The 15,975-nt window shown below is 54.8% G+C and overlaps 1 protein-coding gene across 1 annotated transcript in view; it reads right to left on the reverse strand.

Annotated features, from left to right (window-relative positions):
* Positions 1-5,996: 5,996 nt before the first annotated feature.
* Gna11 (G protein subunit alpha 11) overlaps positions 5,997-15,975 on the reverse strand; it is a 14,538-nt gene continuing 4,559 nt past the window's right edge. Inside the window, exons 2-7 of the mRNA XM_021204474.2 lie at positions 10,273-10,457; positions 8,554-8,708; positions 7,697-7,825; positions 6,732-6,861; positions 6,498-6,651; positions 5,997-6,391 (exon numbers count right to left, since the gene is read on the reverse strand). Of these exons, the coding sequence (XP_021060133.1) occupies positions 6,201-6,391; positions 6,498-6,651; positions 6,732-6,861; positions 7,697-7,825; positions 8,554-8,708; positions 10,273-10,457 (944 nt within the window). The 3' untranslated portion in view covers positions 5,997-6,200. The remainder of the gene's footprint in view (positions 6,392-6,497; positions 6,652-6,731; positions 6,862-7,696; positions 7,826-8,553; positions 8,709-10,272; positions 10,458-15,975) is intronic.

A 15,975-nucleotide genomic window follows, 5' to 3' on the forward strand; every position in this document is an offset into this window, starting at 1 on the left:
TCGCCCCTGGGCTTCTGACACTGCTGGCTCCCGCTGCCCCCTCCTCTGGGCCAAATAGGAAGCGACCAGTGGGCACAGCTATTGCTCAGGGCTGATTTCAGAACTGTTGAGGCGAGGTGGGAGGGAAGTCTGTGCTTCCGCGTCTGTCTGGCCCTCAGCACACACACACCAGTTTGACAGCTGAGGAGGCTGAGGTATGGAGTAAAGGCAGGGCCTTCCCCAAGACCCATGGAGCAGGCAGAGGGTCATGTCTGGCCCCTTGAGTCCCAGAGAGATTAGCAAGAAGCAGAAGAATCTGTGAGAGAGGGACTGATGCATTTATGGAGGGCCTACTGTATACTAGGAAGGCTTCTATTTTGCTCCACAGAGGACAAAGCAGAACATTTTTTTATAAGGTTGGGGTGACGGCGAGCTGTTTCAATGGGTGAAGAAGCTTGTGCCGTAGCCTGACCAGAGTCACCCCTGGGGCTCATGTGATGGGACAGAGAACCAATTCTGTGGATTACCCTCTGCCTTCCACCTAAACCCCAAACCAAACAGATGATGACAAATTCTATAAGTGAAACACCACCATCGAAAGGCTGGGGGCGTGGCTTTAATAGGAAGTCAGGAGAGTAAAGTTGACAGACAGGAAAGGACTCTGGGAGTTGAATCATTGGGCTGAGCCCCTCAGACCCCAGGCTACACAAACTAAAAGTTCTAGATCGTTCTGGCTCATGTATCTCTAGCCTGGGGAGATAGGCGTAGCCTGGGAGCCTCTTGTCATGCAAACTGGTCGGGTTCAGAGAGGGTGTTAGACCCTGGAAACACACAGCTTCCTAGCCTTCGTCTTCCCCTGCTCCAGGTCGGTGGCGGATGTGGACAGGTTGGCAGGCCCACGCCTGCTCCACGCTGACTTCAGTTAACTGTTGATTCCTATTTCAGGAGATGGGAAGTGTGATAGGGGCAGGGTGGGGTCGCTGAGGCCAGAGGGAGCTTCCCCGCCCACTGAGACTTGTACTGTGGTTGATAGGGAGCAAGCTGGGGGTTGGGGGGGGGTTGGGGGCTGGTGGGGGGAGCTTCAGAACTGGACTGGGCTTGCAGAAGCTGGAGAGGCAGCACCCTGCTTGGTCCTTTTGGGACCAGACACAAGCCCTCAGGACAGCACAGTGTGGACAAAAGCCTGGCTCTGACACCTTCTGTGGCCCCCACCATTGCCCTCTGCAGGGGTTCCAGCAAGTGGAGCCTGTGAGTCCTGGGCCAGCCTGTGCCACTCAGTGAGACCTTGTCTGAATGTTTACAGGGGCGTGTATTGGGCGGTCAGTTCCCTGTACGTCCCTGAAAACATTGTATCAACTGCTGATAGGAACCTGTTCTCTATTTTTTCTACTATAGACTTTTTTCTTTATCTCTTTTCTTTTCTTTTCTTTTCTTCTCTTTTCTTTTTCCTTTCTTTCTTTCTTTCTTTCTTTCTTTCTTTCTTTCTTTCTTTCTTTCTTTCTTTTTTTTGAGACAGGGTTTCTCTGTGTAGCCATGGCTGTTCTGGAACTCACTCTGTAGCCCAGGCTGGCTTTGGACTCACAGAGAACCCCCTGCCTCTGCCTTTCCAGTGCTGGGATTTGCGGCATGCACCAGCATGTCAGCACTGGCTTTTTTCTTAAAGTGTATAGTTACATTTGTAATTATTTGTTGTGTGTGGCTGCACATGCCAGGAACTTGTACGTGTCCACGACATGTTCTCTGAGTTAATTATCACTCTTCTAGCACATGGATTCCAAGGATCAGACTCGAGTGGTCAGGCTTGTCCTCAAGCTCCAATGTCCACTGAGCCTTCTCATATCTCTGACATTTCTTTCTAACAAACAAACAAACAAACTTGGCAGTGATGGCACACATGTTTAATCCCAGAACTTGGACGGCAGAGGTAGGCAGATCTCTGAGTTCTAGGCCAGCCTGGTCTACAGAGTGAGTTCCAGGACAGTCAGGGCTACACAGAGAAACCCTGTGTCCTAAAACATAAACAAACAAACAAACAAACAAACAAACGTCTATTTCTTTGGTGTGCATGAATGCTTTGCCAGGGCGTGCTTTTATACACATGTACGCTGAGTACTCAGAGAAACCATAGAGAGCATTGAATCTCCTGGATCAGAACTCACAGGTGTGGGCGCTAGAATAAAACCCTGGGCCCCTGGAAGTGTAGCCACGTGACAATATGGCTGGTGCTGAGCAGCGCGGCCTTGGGCACCGGTCTGAACTTGCTGGTTGCTTTCAGTTTATGCCACAGCTGTTCCTGGATGGCATCTGGCCGCACAGCTGCACTCGAACTCAGGACCCTCCTTCCCCAGCTGCGGTGCCTGATAGGTCTGCGGTGACTGGTTGCAGCTGTATCGGTCATCTGGTGACACCTGCTGGACATTGGCTGAATGACAGGCAACTGCCCAGCCGAGGAGGCCAAAGGCCATGCTTCCCTCTGCCAGCACCTCGTCCAATCTCAGCCACTTCTGTTTGGTCCCCGACTGGCTCCGACTGTCACACAGTCCTCAGGTCTGCCTGCCAGACCCTTCCTCTGCTCCAGCCACACAGGCCTCCTCCATGCTCCACTTCAATCTCCAGAACCCACACGGTAGAAGAGAGAACAGAGTCTTGCCAGTTCTCTTCTAATATCCACCTGTGTCCTGAGACACCATCCTGTTCGTTACATGTCTAAGTGACATAACTTAACTAGTGATCAGTGGGGGAGCGCACAGCCCACTGTGTGGGGTGCCGTCCCTGGGCTGGTGGTCCTGGGTTCTATAAGAAGCAGGCTAAGAAAGCCATGGGGAGCAAGCCAGTGAGCAGCACCCTCCATGGCCTCTGCATCAGCTCCTGCCTCCAGGTCCCTGCCCTGTGTGAGCTCCTGTCTTCAGTTTCCTTCAGGGAGGGACTGTGATCTGGAAGTGTGAGAAAAATGAAACCCTTTCCTTCCAGCTTGCTGTTGGTCATGGGGTTTATCACAGCAATAGAAACAGTTTTCTGAATGACTGCTGTAAGGGGAGCCCATCTTTTCTTTTTTTCTTCAGTAAAGGCTGTTTTATGGGGACCGCACTGCTAGGCACACAGTGGTCTCCGAAGCCCATGTCCCTGATGACCCTGAGATCATCTGAGTGGGAGAGGGGAGTTGGGAGCTGTCTCGCATAGCTGGTGGAATGGTGTGATAGAGCAGATGCTGTGGGGAGTGACGGTTTGTGGTAAGAGAATTACTGTGCCATCCCCCAAGTTGCTTAGGGTGTGAATCCAGGGCACCTACAACCAAAGGCTGAATACACATCCACACAAACAGGTTTCTGTTGCCTGGACTCACAACAGCAAGAACTGGAAGTCACCCTAATGCTGCAGAGATGAAGATACACACACCACAACCCATCCAACGGAAGAAGGAATATGACACAACCATGAGAGGGAGAAGGGCGTTCTGACCCCTGCTCCAGGGTGGATGATTCTAGATATGGGCTCAGTGATGCCACAAGACCTCACACCCAGGAGACCGTTGAGTCCTTCAACCCACAGAGACAGGAGGTGGGAGTGTGGGTGCTGAGTGGGATGGAATGTTCTGGAAGTCGGTGCTGGGGACAGCTGCACGGCTGTAGAACTTAGCTTCGTGCCATTGAGCACCTTTTTCATCGTGTGTGTGTGTGTGTGTGTGTGTGTGTGTGTACATGTGCCTGTGGACACTACCAGCATCTTCAGTTGCTTTCCATCTTGATTTTTGAGACAGTCTGAACCTATAGCTCATGACTAAGCCAAATTGGCTACCAGCAAGCTCCATGGGTCTGCTTGTCCTTATGTCCTCAGTGCTGGGGCCTCAGGCCCACTCCAAAGGACAGGACTAAACTCAGGTCTTCCTGGTTTGGTGGCAAGCACCCTACCACTCATGCCATTTCCCCAGGTAGTTCCCGGCCCCCAGAAATTGTGGCAGCTGGGCTAGAGAACTGCTGGCCCAACATCCTGTAGCAGGAGCTGGGGACTGGCCCTTCCTCACCAGTAAGGACCTGTCAGGGCCTCTCCCTCCAGGTGGCCTAATGTCTCACCGCAGAGGCACATTGGTTGACCAGGTGATGCTTGGGCGATGGTCAGACTGCCTTGGGGATATGCTTGCTCTGACCCTGCCCCCAACATACTTTTACTAATAATCACAAAGGAGCCAGAGTTTAGGAACAAAATTTATTCCGATTTAAAACAGAATTCAAGAGAAAGATATGAAAAGGTGGCTTCAGCAAGACCCTCTGGGTTAAGGGGTCAGGGCCTCGACCTGCTGCTTGCACCCTGGCGTCCATGGCCGAGGGCCCGCAGGAGCCTGGCACTGCGCTGAGCGCCTGAGCCTCCCCCTCACACAGGAACATGCTTCACAAAGGACGAGGGTTAAAAACAGTGTTTTGAGTGTTCTCTTAAATAGGCTGAAGTTTGAAATCAGGACTGTAATATACAAGGGTCACAGCAGCCGCTGGCAGCCACCACAAGCCAGGTCTGGCTCCCTGGACCGGGTGCTGGATGGTGGTTGGCACTCCCAGTGCACCAAGGTGGCCACAAAGAAACCAGTGTGTCCCCTGCAATCAGGCCATCCCTTGGTGAGGACCAGGACAGAAATAGGGAGGCTGGGGTCCCCATCCTGACCTTTGTGGCACACAGCCCCAAGGGGCCCTGACACATTTCCCCTGAGCAGAACCTGCCACTCAGCACTTGAGTGAGCTGGTTGCTGCCCCAGGGTTTGGCTGTGGCCACGGTGGCCCAGCACACTTGGCACACACTGCTCAAGAGAGGCTAACACTGCCGGCTTGGGGTGGTCCAGCCTCAGACACCTGGACAGTCCCAACTTCTCCTCCCATTGTGCCATCCATGTAGGTCTGTAGTGTGTGGGATGGCACAGATCGGACCCTCAACTGGAGACAGGAGAGGAGCCTAGTGTGGGAAGGTGTGGGAACCCACGGGCTGGAGGCCAGGAATGTGGGTGATCACCATAGCCACCATCATACCCTAGGGCTCTGTCACACCCATGGTCCCTTGTTCCCTTCTGCCTGGGATGGCAATGTGGCCACTGCCCAGATTGGCGTGTATCTGAGTGCATGGGCACTCTGGGGCTTGGAGTCCAGCTTGGCAGGCAGGACAAAGGCGTGGCTGGATATCCAAGCCCAGAACGCACGTGCAAAAGTAAAGAAATCTGACAGACAGACAGACAGATAGACACTGTAGTGTATATGAGCAGCAGGGGGCCTGCCTATATTCTCTCTGGTCATGGCCATCACCTCCTACACGCTGGCCCTCTGGTTTAGGAGGCACCAGGCAAGGTGTAGTGACTATGGCCAGGGACCAGTGCGTGGGGCGGGGCCACTACCCATGTCTGGGTACGGACCTGAGAATATTTGGAAGAGGCCCCTGTGCACCCCGCTCTTGACTGGGTTTGGGGGGGGCGAGTCTTGCTGAGCCACATAGAGTTGGACAGTCCTTCCAGCTGCCCAACTCCACGTAGCCCTTCAGGGTCCCCAGGGCCTTTCCTAGCCAAGACAGTGAGCAGCGGGTCTTGGGGACTTAATCTCCCCTCCCCCACTTCACCAACGGCAGGCCCTGCCTGCAGCGGGGAACACGGGTTATGGTCAGTAGACCTTGCAGTGTGTCACCTGCCTGCCAAGTCAGAGTGGAGAATATTTCTCTTTTCTTCAAAAACAAAAACAAAACAAAAACGATTAGGCACTTCCCAGGGTGGGCACAGGGGTCGCCCACCCCCACTTCTTGTAGTCTAGGGAGATGGTGCGAGCCCTGAGGGCATATGGGATATCAATAACTTAGAAAAGGGATAGTCCATGGTCCCCAAGACTCCAGCTTTCCTGGGGGAGGAGTCAAACTCAGGACTATGGGCTCGGGCTGCAGTGGCCCTGATCTTAATAGCCTTGTGGCTGGCTGTGGGGGTGTCTCTGGGGAGGGCACACTGCTGTTCATGTGTTTTTCTTTTTCTTTCTTTCTTTTTTTTTTTTTTGTTTTTGTTTTTGTTTTCTAGGAAAAAAAAAAAAAAACCTCAAGCCACATTGAGTCAAGGCCAAAAAGAGGCCACTCTGCCCTTGAGGAACAGGGACAGGGACAGGAAGTGAGCGGGAAGAGAGACGTGCCCCAGCCCCCGTGTGCCCAGGTCCCTCGGTTTGGGTGACCGGATGCGGAGGAAGCTGGCCCTGGTGGCAGCCATGCCGTGGTCACACCAGGTTGTACTCCTTCAGGTTCAGCTGCAAGATGGTGTCCTTCACAGCTGCGAACACAAAGCGGATGTTCTCGGTGTCAGTGGCGCATGTGAAGTGGGAGTAGATGATCTTGTCGCTGTCAGGGTTCAGGTCCACAAACATCTTCAGAATGAACTCGCGTGCGGCCTGTGCATCCCTCTGTGGCCCTGCAGATGAGCACAGTGATGAGCAGCCTGGTCAGTGGCTTCCCAGGTGCCCAGCGTGTGGCAGCCAGGCCTTGGGGTGACAGTGGGGACTTGGGGCAGTGCTCACCATCGAACTCAGGGAAGTAATCGACCAAGTGTGAGTGCAGGATCTTGTCTTCTAGAAGGTCCTTCTTGTTGAGGAAGAGAATGACAGACGAGTTCTGGAACCAGGGGTAGGTGATGATTGTGCGGAACAGGGCCTTGCTCTCCTCCATGCGGTTCTAAAGCAGACACACTTGGTACTGAGTAGGCTACCCACGCCCCACCCCTGCCAGCCCCCCAAGTGTGTCCCCAGTCTCACCTCATTATCTGACTCCACTAGGACTTGGTCATACTCGCTTAGTGCCACCAAGAACATGATGGAAGTCACGTTCTCAAAGCAATGGATCCACTTCCTGCGCTCTGACCTCTGCCCGCCCACATCCACCATCCTAGGGAGAGATCAAAGGCCACTCAGCTCTAGATGCTGCCTATAACTGGTCCCCATCCCCAAAGGGACAAGAGGCTGCAGGCCCAGGATGACTGGGCTGGTGTTTCTGTAAATGCTCAAGCCCCTTGTATAGATGGTAGTGTTTGCCCAGAACCTGGGCAGCCTTGCCACACAGCAGCTGCCCAACTGGCCAAACATTGCCAAGACTTGAGGTCACAGGCCATATGGTCCCTGACTATGCCCCATGGGCCTCGGCCCTCACTGGAGTAGCTGTGGCAGCCAAGGAAGAACCTTGGCTGGGAGGTTTGGGGTATGGACACTCTCTTGGGGAGATGCAGCATCAGTGCTGAGGGAGCACAAGCCTGAGAGGCCACCCAGGGGAGTGAGGACGTGGTATGCTCACACGCACGGCCCACCTGGGAAAGGCTTGAAATAGGACCATGTCTCTGCCCTGGGGTCAGCATCATGGTGCCGCCGGGAGCCTCACAAGAAAGATTTAGGAAAGAGGGAGTAGAAAGGGCACAACATGCCTGCAGGCAAAGGCCCGAGGGCAGCAGCCACTACTAGACGCTAGGAGCATGGGGCGGACCACTACCACCTAATCTGCCCTGACCTCCCGATGTGAGGCCCTGTGGGTGAGGGTTCTGAATGGGAGCAAAGCACCCCACCCCCACGGTACCCTGTGCCTCTCCAGGATTTGTCTTGTGCTCTTCAGGTTCCCAGGGGTTCCAGGGAGGGGTCTAACCTCAGGATCCCCACTGCTGCCCTCCAGCCCCGGCCAGGCCTGCACCTCTCCCCATCGGCTCCCTACGGTCTTACAGCATGCTGACCATCACCTGAAGATGATGTTCTCCAGGTCAAACGGGTACTCGATGATGCCAGTGGTGGGCACGCGTACCCGCAGCACATCCTGCTGGGTGGGCAGGTAGCCTACTGTGGCGATGCGGTCCACGTCTGTCAAGTAGCTACAACGTAGAGGTATCTGCTCAGGAGGCCACTGGGGCCAGTGGACACCTGGGACATGGCACAGAACCCACACCCACCCACGGACAGACTGGAACTTGGCACTGCAGGGCTGTGTACTGGCTCTGGTGAGAGCACACTGTCTCCATTGGTCTAGAGTCACAGTTGTTCCAAATAGATGGCGGGAAGGAAGGGATTCAGTGCTAAAGCCAAGGCCTCTGGAAAGCTGGAGAGTGGGGCCCACTACAGCCAGGGCCACAGCAGAGGGGGCAGACACTTCAGCAGGATCAGCTCAGGGTCACTGCTGACCCAGGCGCCTTGCTGAGTCCTGAGTGTCCTGTCAGCTGGGACTCTCTGCCACACCTTCTCCACCACAGACTCCTCTAAGCTGTGCCTTTCTCCTAGATGGCCTCAGTCTCTGCTGCCCTGGCTCAGGCCAGAGCTAGGCTCTTCTCCCAGCCAGGCACGGGACAGATGAGAAGCCTGAGTCTGGCCCCTGCTCTCTAAGCCTCATCTTGGTCTCTCTGAGGCCAGCATGTAGGCAATGAGTGGTCAGACCAGCCCTGCCCTGTGTGGACACCCGATCTGGGCAGGAGAGTAGAGTGCTGGCCCTGATTGGGCGGCCAGCCTGTGGGTAGTGCGTCTGTGGACAGGCTCTTGGGCCTAGGTCATGGCCACTCTGACCCCATCCCTGTCTCTGGTGTTAGCCATGCATGTCAGCCCCACTCACTACTTAGCCGAGTCAGACAGCTGGAACTCCCGCCTGCGATCATAACACTCCTGGACACCAGGGTCACTCCACAATGTCTTGATGGCATTCACATACTGGTGCTCAAAAGTCGTGACCTTCTCCACATCAACCTCCCGGATCAGGAGTGCATTGGCCTGAGAGAGGATGGGACTGTGAACTCCTGGGGGGACCCTGGACAAGCAAGGAGCCTGCGGAGCCAGCAGGACAGTGAGGGGACCCAAGGCCTCTGGAAAGCAATGGGGCTGCAAGGCCCAGCGCCCACCACCCATGCTTCCTGACCAATCTATGTGGGTGGGTGTGAGGGCTGGGAGAGATAATCTGCATTCCCCTTGGTCTTGTGTAGCCCAGGCTGACCTAAGGACGTAGCTGAGGATGACCTTGAACTCACCCTGCAACCTCTATGTCCACACACTGAGATTTACTAGTGCTGGGGAGGGTACCCAGGGCTTCATACATGCCAGGCAAGTGCTCTACCCACAAGAACGCAGACCACCCTGGAACCTGCTCCTTGGAAGCCCAGAAAGGGGAGTTGCTGCACAGGGCACACATAAGCTGGGGCTGCCTCCCGCTCTTGAAAGCACCAGGAGGTGGCCCTTCCACATCCCCGGGACAGGGGAGCCAGTGAACTACACACCACCACTAACCAGCCCCCAGAGCCTGTCCGTGGAGCCCTCCTCTGTAGTCTTCCCAAGGTAGCCTCTGTTCTGGGCTACTAGTAGACGTGGCTCCCAGCCTGATAAGGTCTGTGGCTTTGCACAGCTCACATGGCACCCAACATGCACTGGGCTGCCTGTGCCTTGCTGAGCCCTGGAGGGGCAGCTTCCATACATCTGCCTGTCCTTAAGTGGGAAGAACCCCACCTGTGACAGTGACTGCCCTGGCCCTCATATAGGGAAGGAAGTTGGCAGAATCAGCCCCATCAGCCTGTTTGTGAAATGGGCAGAAGGCTGCTTCCAGCCGATGTGCCTGCAAAGCTTCCACAGTCCCCCACCTGCCTCCCTGCACCAACAAGATATGAGGCTCAAATGGGCCCAGACTCATCAACAACTGCAGAGGCTGCAGAGACTCCAGGGCAGGGCAAGCGAGAGTCAAGGTGTTCCCTTCTATCCATACCCAGGACCACAGGACTCCAACATGACACAAAGACCCCTCTACAGGGCCCCATGATCTGACACAAGGTTCTTAAGACAATACCTGGCCCTTGGGAGACAGAGGCAGAGGGATGGCAAGACTGGAGCTTGAAGACCCTGAGCAAGACCCTGTCTGTTTCTAAAGCAGAAGAGTTGGGGAATTGGCTCAGCGTGAGTTCAGGCCTAAGAGGTCCAAGACCCTGAGCTTCACCCATCCATCCATCCATCTATACACACATACAGACGAACACACATCCTGGTGGGGAAGGATCAAGAAAAAGTGGGCGAGAAGAAATAAGTTGGAAATACAGGAAATTCTCAAAGAATAAATAATGTTATTTCAAAATACTACTTAAACAACAGCAACAACAACAGTGAAGCTCAGTGGGCAGGGGTCTCCAGGAGGTCAGGTGATACTGACAACCCACAGCCAGCAGCCCTCCCCTACCTCTAGTGGTCCTGACCTGTGCTCCCATTTCCTAGGTCCCGCCCTCGGGGGAGGTCCCTCCCACAGACCCCGCCCCAGGGGCAGGTCCCTCCCACAGACCTCACCCAGGCCGGCCCTCACCTTGTTCTGCTCATACTTGTAGAGGATCTTGAGCGTCTCCATGGCGCGCACCATGGCCTGCATGGCGGTGAAGATGTTCTGGTACACCAGCTTGGTGAAGCCGCGCTTGTCCTCCTCCGAGTAGCCGGCCCCATGGATGATGCGCATCTGCTTGATGAAGGTACTCTTCCCGCTCTCGCCAGTGCCTGCAGACCGCGCACCTTGACCAGTCACCACTGAGCCCACAGTTCTGCCCACCTACTGTGAGGCACTATACTGTCAGTCACCCCAAACGTTCTGCAGGCTCGCCCACCCAAGGGATCCTGCTTGACTCCCACCCGAGAGCAGACGGTACTACTCAGGATGCTGCCTGTTCTCCACCTGCAGCAGACAAGCCCCGAGTCTCTGAGCCCTCCACAGCTGAAAGCCCAGTAGCCCACCCCCCACCCCCGATGCCAGCAGCACCTGGGCCTGGCCACAAGTCTCTGGGCCAGATGTGATGGTCCCTGAGGTCAGGGCCCCTGCCCCTGCAACCAATGGGGAAGACCCATCACATGTGGTCAGCACAGGGGGTGCTCACTTGGTCACCGTAACCCTGCTCTCCGGTGGACCCTATCCACACCTCCTACACCAGAGGGAATGCCCCGGGCTGCAGCACAGTGGTTGCTGGGCCTTAGGCAGTGGGCCCCACCACAGCGAGTGTAGAGTGGGCAGACGTTCCCCTGGCCTGTGGCTCAGAAGCTGTTTCTCTACAGGCCACATATGCTGGTCCCGAATGTTGGGGACAAGAGCTTCAGCTCTTTGTCATCTGAAAGGGTCCCAAATCCCCAAACTCTAGGTGTCATGTCAGCAATCAACAGTACTCTCTTGCGGCCAGCCTGGAGAGTCGCAGGCCAGCCAGGACGATACAGTTAAGACCTGTCTTTTAAGAAAAGAATATTATCAGCTCTTCGGCATGTGTGGTGCACTTGCATACTGCATACATTCACATCTGTGTGCACAGCTCACACTGAAGGCTGCGTTGGCCTGAGGGCCCAAGTCAGGAGCCCAAACCCACAAGAAGCCTGAGAGATGAGGATGGAGTGCCCACCTGTAACCTCAGGGCTTAGGGCATACAGGGCATCCCGGCTCAACTAGCTGAATGAGCAAGCTTGTGCTCAATAAAGTGGGGGAATGGAGGATGGATACTCAGCGCTAACCTCTGGCCTCCATGCAAGATGCACACATGCACCTGCAGGAACACAAAACACGACAAATGCACACAAGCCAAAAGTAAAATATAAGTATAAAAGTAGGACTAGGGCTGTCCTTGACAGGCAGAACCCCCATTTAGAATCCCCCAGTGAGAGGCTGGGGGCGTGGTAAGGGTGGAGCCGCGCCCAGAATCCCCCAGTGAGAGGCTGAGGGCGTGGTGAGGGTGGAGCCCCGCCTAGAATTCTCCAGTGAGGGGCTGGGGGTGTGGTCAGGGGTGGGGCCCCTGCCTAGAACCCCCAGTGAGGGACTGGGGGCGTGGTCAGGGGTAGAGCCCTACCTATACTCATCTACCTCCTCCCCCACAGTCCTCCTGAGAGCTTATGTCCCTTTTGGAGTCACAGCTTTTAATTTTGTTGTTGTTTTGTTTTGTTTTGTTTTTCGAGACAGGGTTTCTCTGTGTAGCCCTGGCTGTCCTCGATCTCAGAAATCCATCTGCCTCTGCCTCTCAAGTGCTGGGATTAAAGGCGTGCGCCACCACTGCCCAGCACAGCTTTTAAATATTAAAATTCAAGGCTCAAGAGATGGCTCAGGGCTCCTCTTGCATAGGACCTGGGTTGGGTTCCCATCACCCAAGTCAGGCAGCTGTAATTCCAGCTCCAGAATATCTGCCGTCCTCTTCTGGCCACCACAGCTACTGCACTCATGTGCACAACCCAACTACAAAGTTTTAAAAGTAAAATAAAACCTGAACAATTACTAAAACCTCTGTGATCATGTGAGTTGTGCTCACACACACGGACCTCACAACTCTTTCATCAGTGTGTCCTCGATGGCAGTCAGCAGGTCCCAGTGTCCTGCCCTTGGCCCATGGAGCTCAGCCAACCACATTGCCAGAGGATGCTGCCTGCAGGCAAGCAGTTGTCAAAAGTTGAGGAGCCACAATCCAGGGTGGAGAAGGGCAACTGTAACAACAGGCGCAGACCAAGGAAGGCACAAGAACCTGAGGCCAGGAGTTAAGACTGCTAGTCAGCAAGCTGGGCCTGGCTAGCCCTGGGCTTCGGGCCACCCTGTGGCACTATGGACAAGGTGCAACTCAGCTCAGTACCCAGGCTGGGCCATGCCACCACGTGTGTCTTCATCAGTGGCCATGTCTCTGGAAGTCAAGTGTGCCACTGTCACGTCTGGTCAACCAGCACTGGGGGCTGGATATAGGTTCAGGATCCCCATACACCAGACTCAAGTCATGCCTGGGACCCAACACGATGCCCAGTGACATCAAGGAGTGACATCAAGGAGCCCTAGGGGCTGGTGTCCCCCTTCCTGGCAGAGAGAGAGAGAGAGAGAGAGAGAGAGAGAGAGAGAGAGAGAGAGAGAGAGAGCTAGCTCTCACCACAAACACCCCATTTCCTCGCCTGCTTAGGGTGGAGTCAAGTTCACCTGTGGGCTGGCAGCAGGCAATACTAAGGAACCTGGGGTACCAACGGATCAAAGAGCAACAGCTGAAGAACACCCAGCTGGTGCCTTTCCTCTGAGGATGCTGGACATGGTGTCCCTAAGGGGTCTGACACCACTAATCTGTTTCAAAGCTCTGTGTCCACAGACATCAGCATTTACATGTTCTGAACAGGCCGGGACAAACAATGAACCCATGTACCTCAGCAGGATCTGTTCCTTGATGTTGGAGTTCTGCAGGCACCCTCCTGCAGCTGTCCCTCTATCTAGTCACATCCACCTAAAGGTCAGAGGTATCCATGGAGAAGGGCAAGGTTGGAGCTGGCTGGTCACACAGCAAGCCCACGGCACCACTAAGAGGGTCATGCTGTGCTAGCACCAAGTAGACGGCAAGAAAGGGTGGCCACAAGCCAGACCTAAAACAGGCTGCTCAGAGTTCCCCACCGAGCGAGAGGACACAGAGGGGCTGAGCCTCCACCATAGTAGGACAACAGGACAAGGAAGAAGACACTGTAAAGGAGAGGCAGGCAAACCGGTAGATAAACAGATGGTTGGAAGAAGGGATAAATGAATGTGTGAGGGGGTAGGGTAGGAGAGTGGATGGGTGGGAGGATGAATGGGTGGATGGATGGATGGATGGATGGATGGATGGATGGATGGGCGGGTGGATGGATGGATAGATGGATGGATGGATGGATGGATGGATGGATGGATGGATGGATGGATGGGTGAGTGGATGGATACAGGGGTGGAAGAATGAGGTTGGAAGTATGTAGACTCTAGCTGTGTTTCCCTGGCCTAGCATTCACATCTGGACTCAGTGTTTAAATGCAGGCAGTATGGGAGTCAGAGCTGCCCCACAAAAGTTGCCAGATGGCTCTAGGTGCCATCTGTAATGTGGGAAGGTGAGGTAGGAAAGCCCTCCCAACCTGCATAACCCAGGCTACAGGGATGCTGGAAGAGGCAGAGCTACAGGGATGCTGGAAGAGGCAGAGCTACATGTTTGTACACTACCAAGTTTGCTTCCTCCCAGGTAGGCCCTCAGAAACTCAGTACCCCAGGGGAGGGAGTGTCACCTCTGGGCTGATGTGGCCCAAGCTACAGCAGCACCAATAGCCTCAGGTACAGGAGCTGTCACTGAGGCCCACTTCAGGGAATTAAGTCGAGGAGCAGTGAAGTGGCTTGATGACACATGATCACTGTGACAGACGTGAGCACACCTGTGTGCTGGGACTGTAACGCCTGGTTCTGTCTCATGACAGAGCCCTGGGTAGTGAAAGTCACAGCTGCCCAGTGACAGTTGCCACCAGCAGTCACAGGCCACATGCTCTAGCCTCTGGACTTGCAATCATGATCTTATCTCCAGGCTGGTAGCAAAGTCTCCCAGGGAGCCCAAGGTGTGGACACTGATGGTCTCAGAGAGCCACAGGCCATACCAGTGGCTGGCAGATAGTTAGGACATATGTCACCTACTGTACAACAGCCAAAGGGAGCCCTATGCACCCCACTGAGTAGCTCCCCACCAGCAGCGAAGCCCCCTGTACTGAGCTATCACGGGCCTTTATGAAACTCCATAGAGCCAGAGGTACCTGGTGTGACCTTATCTTGCCTCCACATGTCCCTAGGTATGGGTACCAGGCGCCACAACTCTGTCCATAGCTGACACTTGCTAACAGCAAAGGTTTACCTGTCCACCTGTTGGAAGGTTTTGTCTAAGACTTTTCTTTTTAGACAAGTTCTCACTCTGTAGCCCAGGCTGGCCAGGAACTCACAGACCCGCCTGCCTCTGCCTCTCTATTGCTGGGATCAAAGGTGTGCGCCACACCCAGGCAGTTTAAAGGTTTGGCCTCCCAGATTTACACCTCTGGAGGGAAGGCACAGAACAAACTTGCACTGTGGGTTGGAAGTGTAAAACCAGCTTGGGCTGTATAATGGGCTCCAGGCTCAAGGAAAATCAGGGCTGTGGCTGTAGCTGAGTGATAGAGTATACATCTGACACATGTGAGGTCCCGAGTTCCATCCCCAGCATGCCATGAACCAGGCTCCGTGGTGAACACCTGTCGTCCCAGCATTCGGTCCAGGTAGAGGCAGGAGACTCAGAAATTCAGTGACTGTGAGGCCAGCCTGGGCTACAAGGCAGAAAACAGAATCCTGTTCTTCCTATAGGCAAGGCATAAAGAACACAGAGGGCTGGGTCCCCTGCCCTCATCATTTAATGATCCCCATCAGGCTCCTAAATCCACCACATGGACTGTGCCTTTTACCCTGTGTCCACCACATGGCCCTTCCTTCGAGACTCCCTGGGGGCGCAAACAAGGTTACTAGGGTGGGGGCAGGACAACAGAAGTGCAGACCCTAGCATGTCAGCCCTGGGCTGGTGCCGCTCCCATTACAGAGCTGTGTTGACACCTGTGACAAGGGCTTTCTGCCCCGCCAGGCCTTGAGTCAGAGCTGTCAATGGTAGCAGGCCAAACTCTGAAGACAACTACCAATGGCAGGGACCACTGCCCACCATGTGGAGCCCTAGAGGATGGCCACGAGGCAACATCACCCTGGCCCCTAGAGTGACCATATTCTGTCACTCTGCCACCCAGACCTTGTGGTGACCCAGAAGCCAGTCAGTCCCCTGCAGCATAGTCTGGGGAGTCTGGGGACATCAACACCATACTGTGATAAAGACAAGAACCCTTGCAGTTGGCAGCATGACACCCTGAACACCATGGATCAGCGGACACTGCTGTGGGCACAGATGGACACACAAGTATGGAGTCCCCAGGAACATGCAAGAGTGCAGGAACACACTGTAGTTGGTGCCACACTGCTTCACACACAACACCACAGCATTTCCCATGGACAGGGACACTATATCACTTGACAGATGGGGACACTGAAGCCTGGACATAAAGACCTACTGGTCACAACTCCAATATGTCCCACCCCTCTGGCTGTCACAGGCAGCCTGAGCTGAGGGCCTGCTGGGGTTGCCCAGGATGTCCCTTGTACACTCCAGGCAGCTGATTCTATTGGCCAAAGGGCGCTCCTTAAGAACAGTACAGCCAGCCGGGCAGTGGTGGCACA

This window comes from Mus pahari, chromosome 9, assembly GCF_900095145.1.
Source record: "Mus pahari chromosome 9, PAHARI_EIJ_v1.1, whole genome shotgun sequence".
Taxonomy (NCBI): domain Eukaryota; kingdom Metazoa; phylum Chordata; class Mammalia; order Rodentia; family Muridae; genus Mus; species Mus pahari.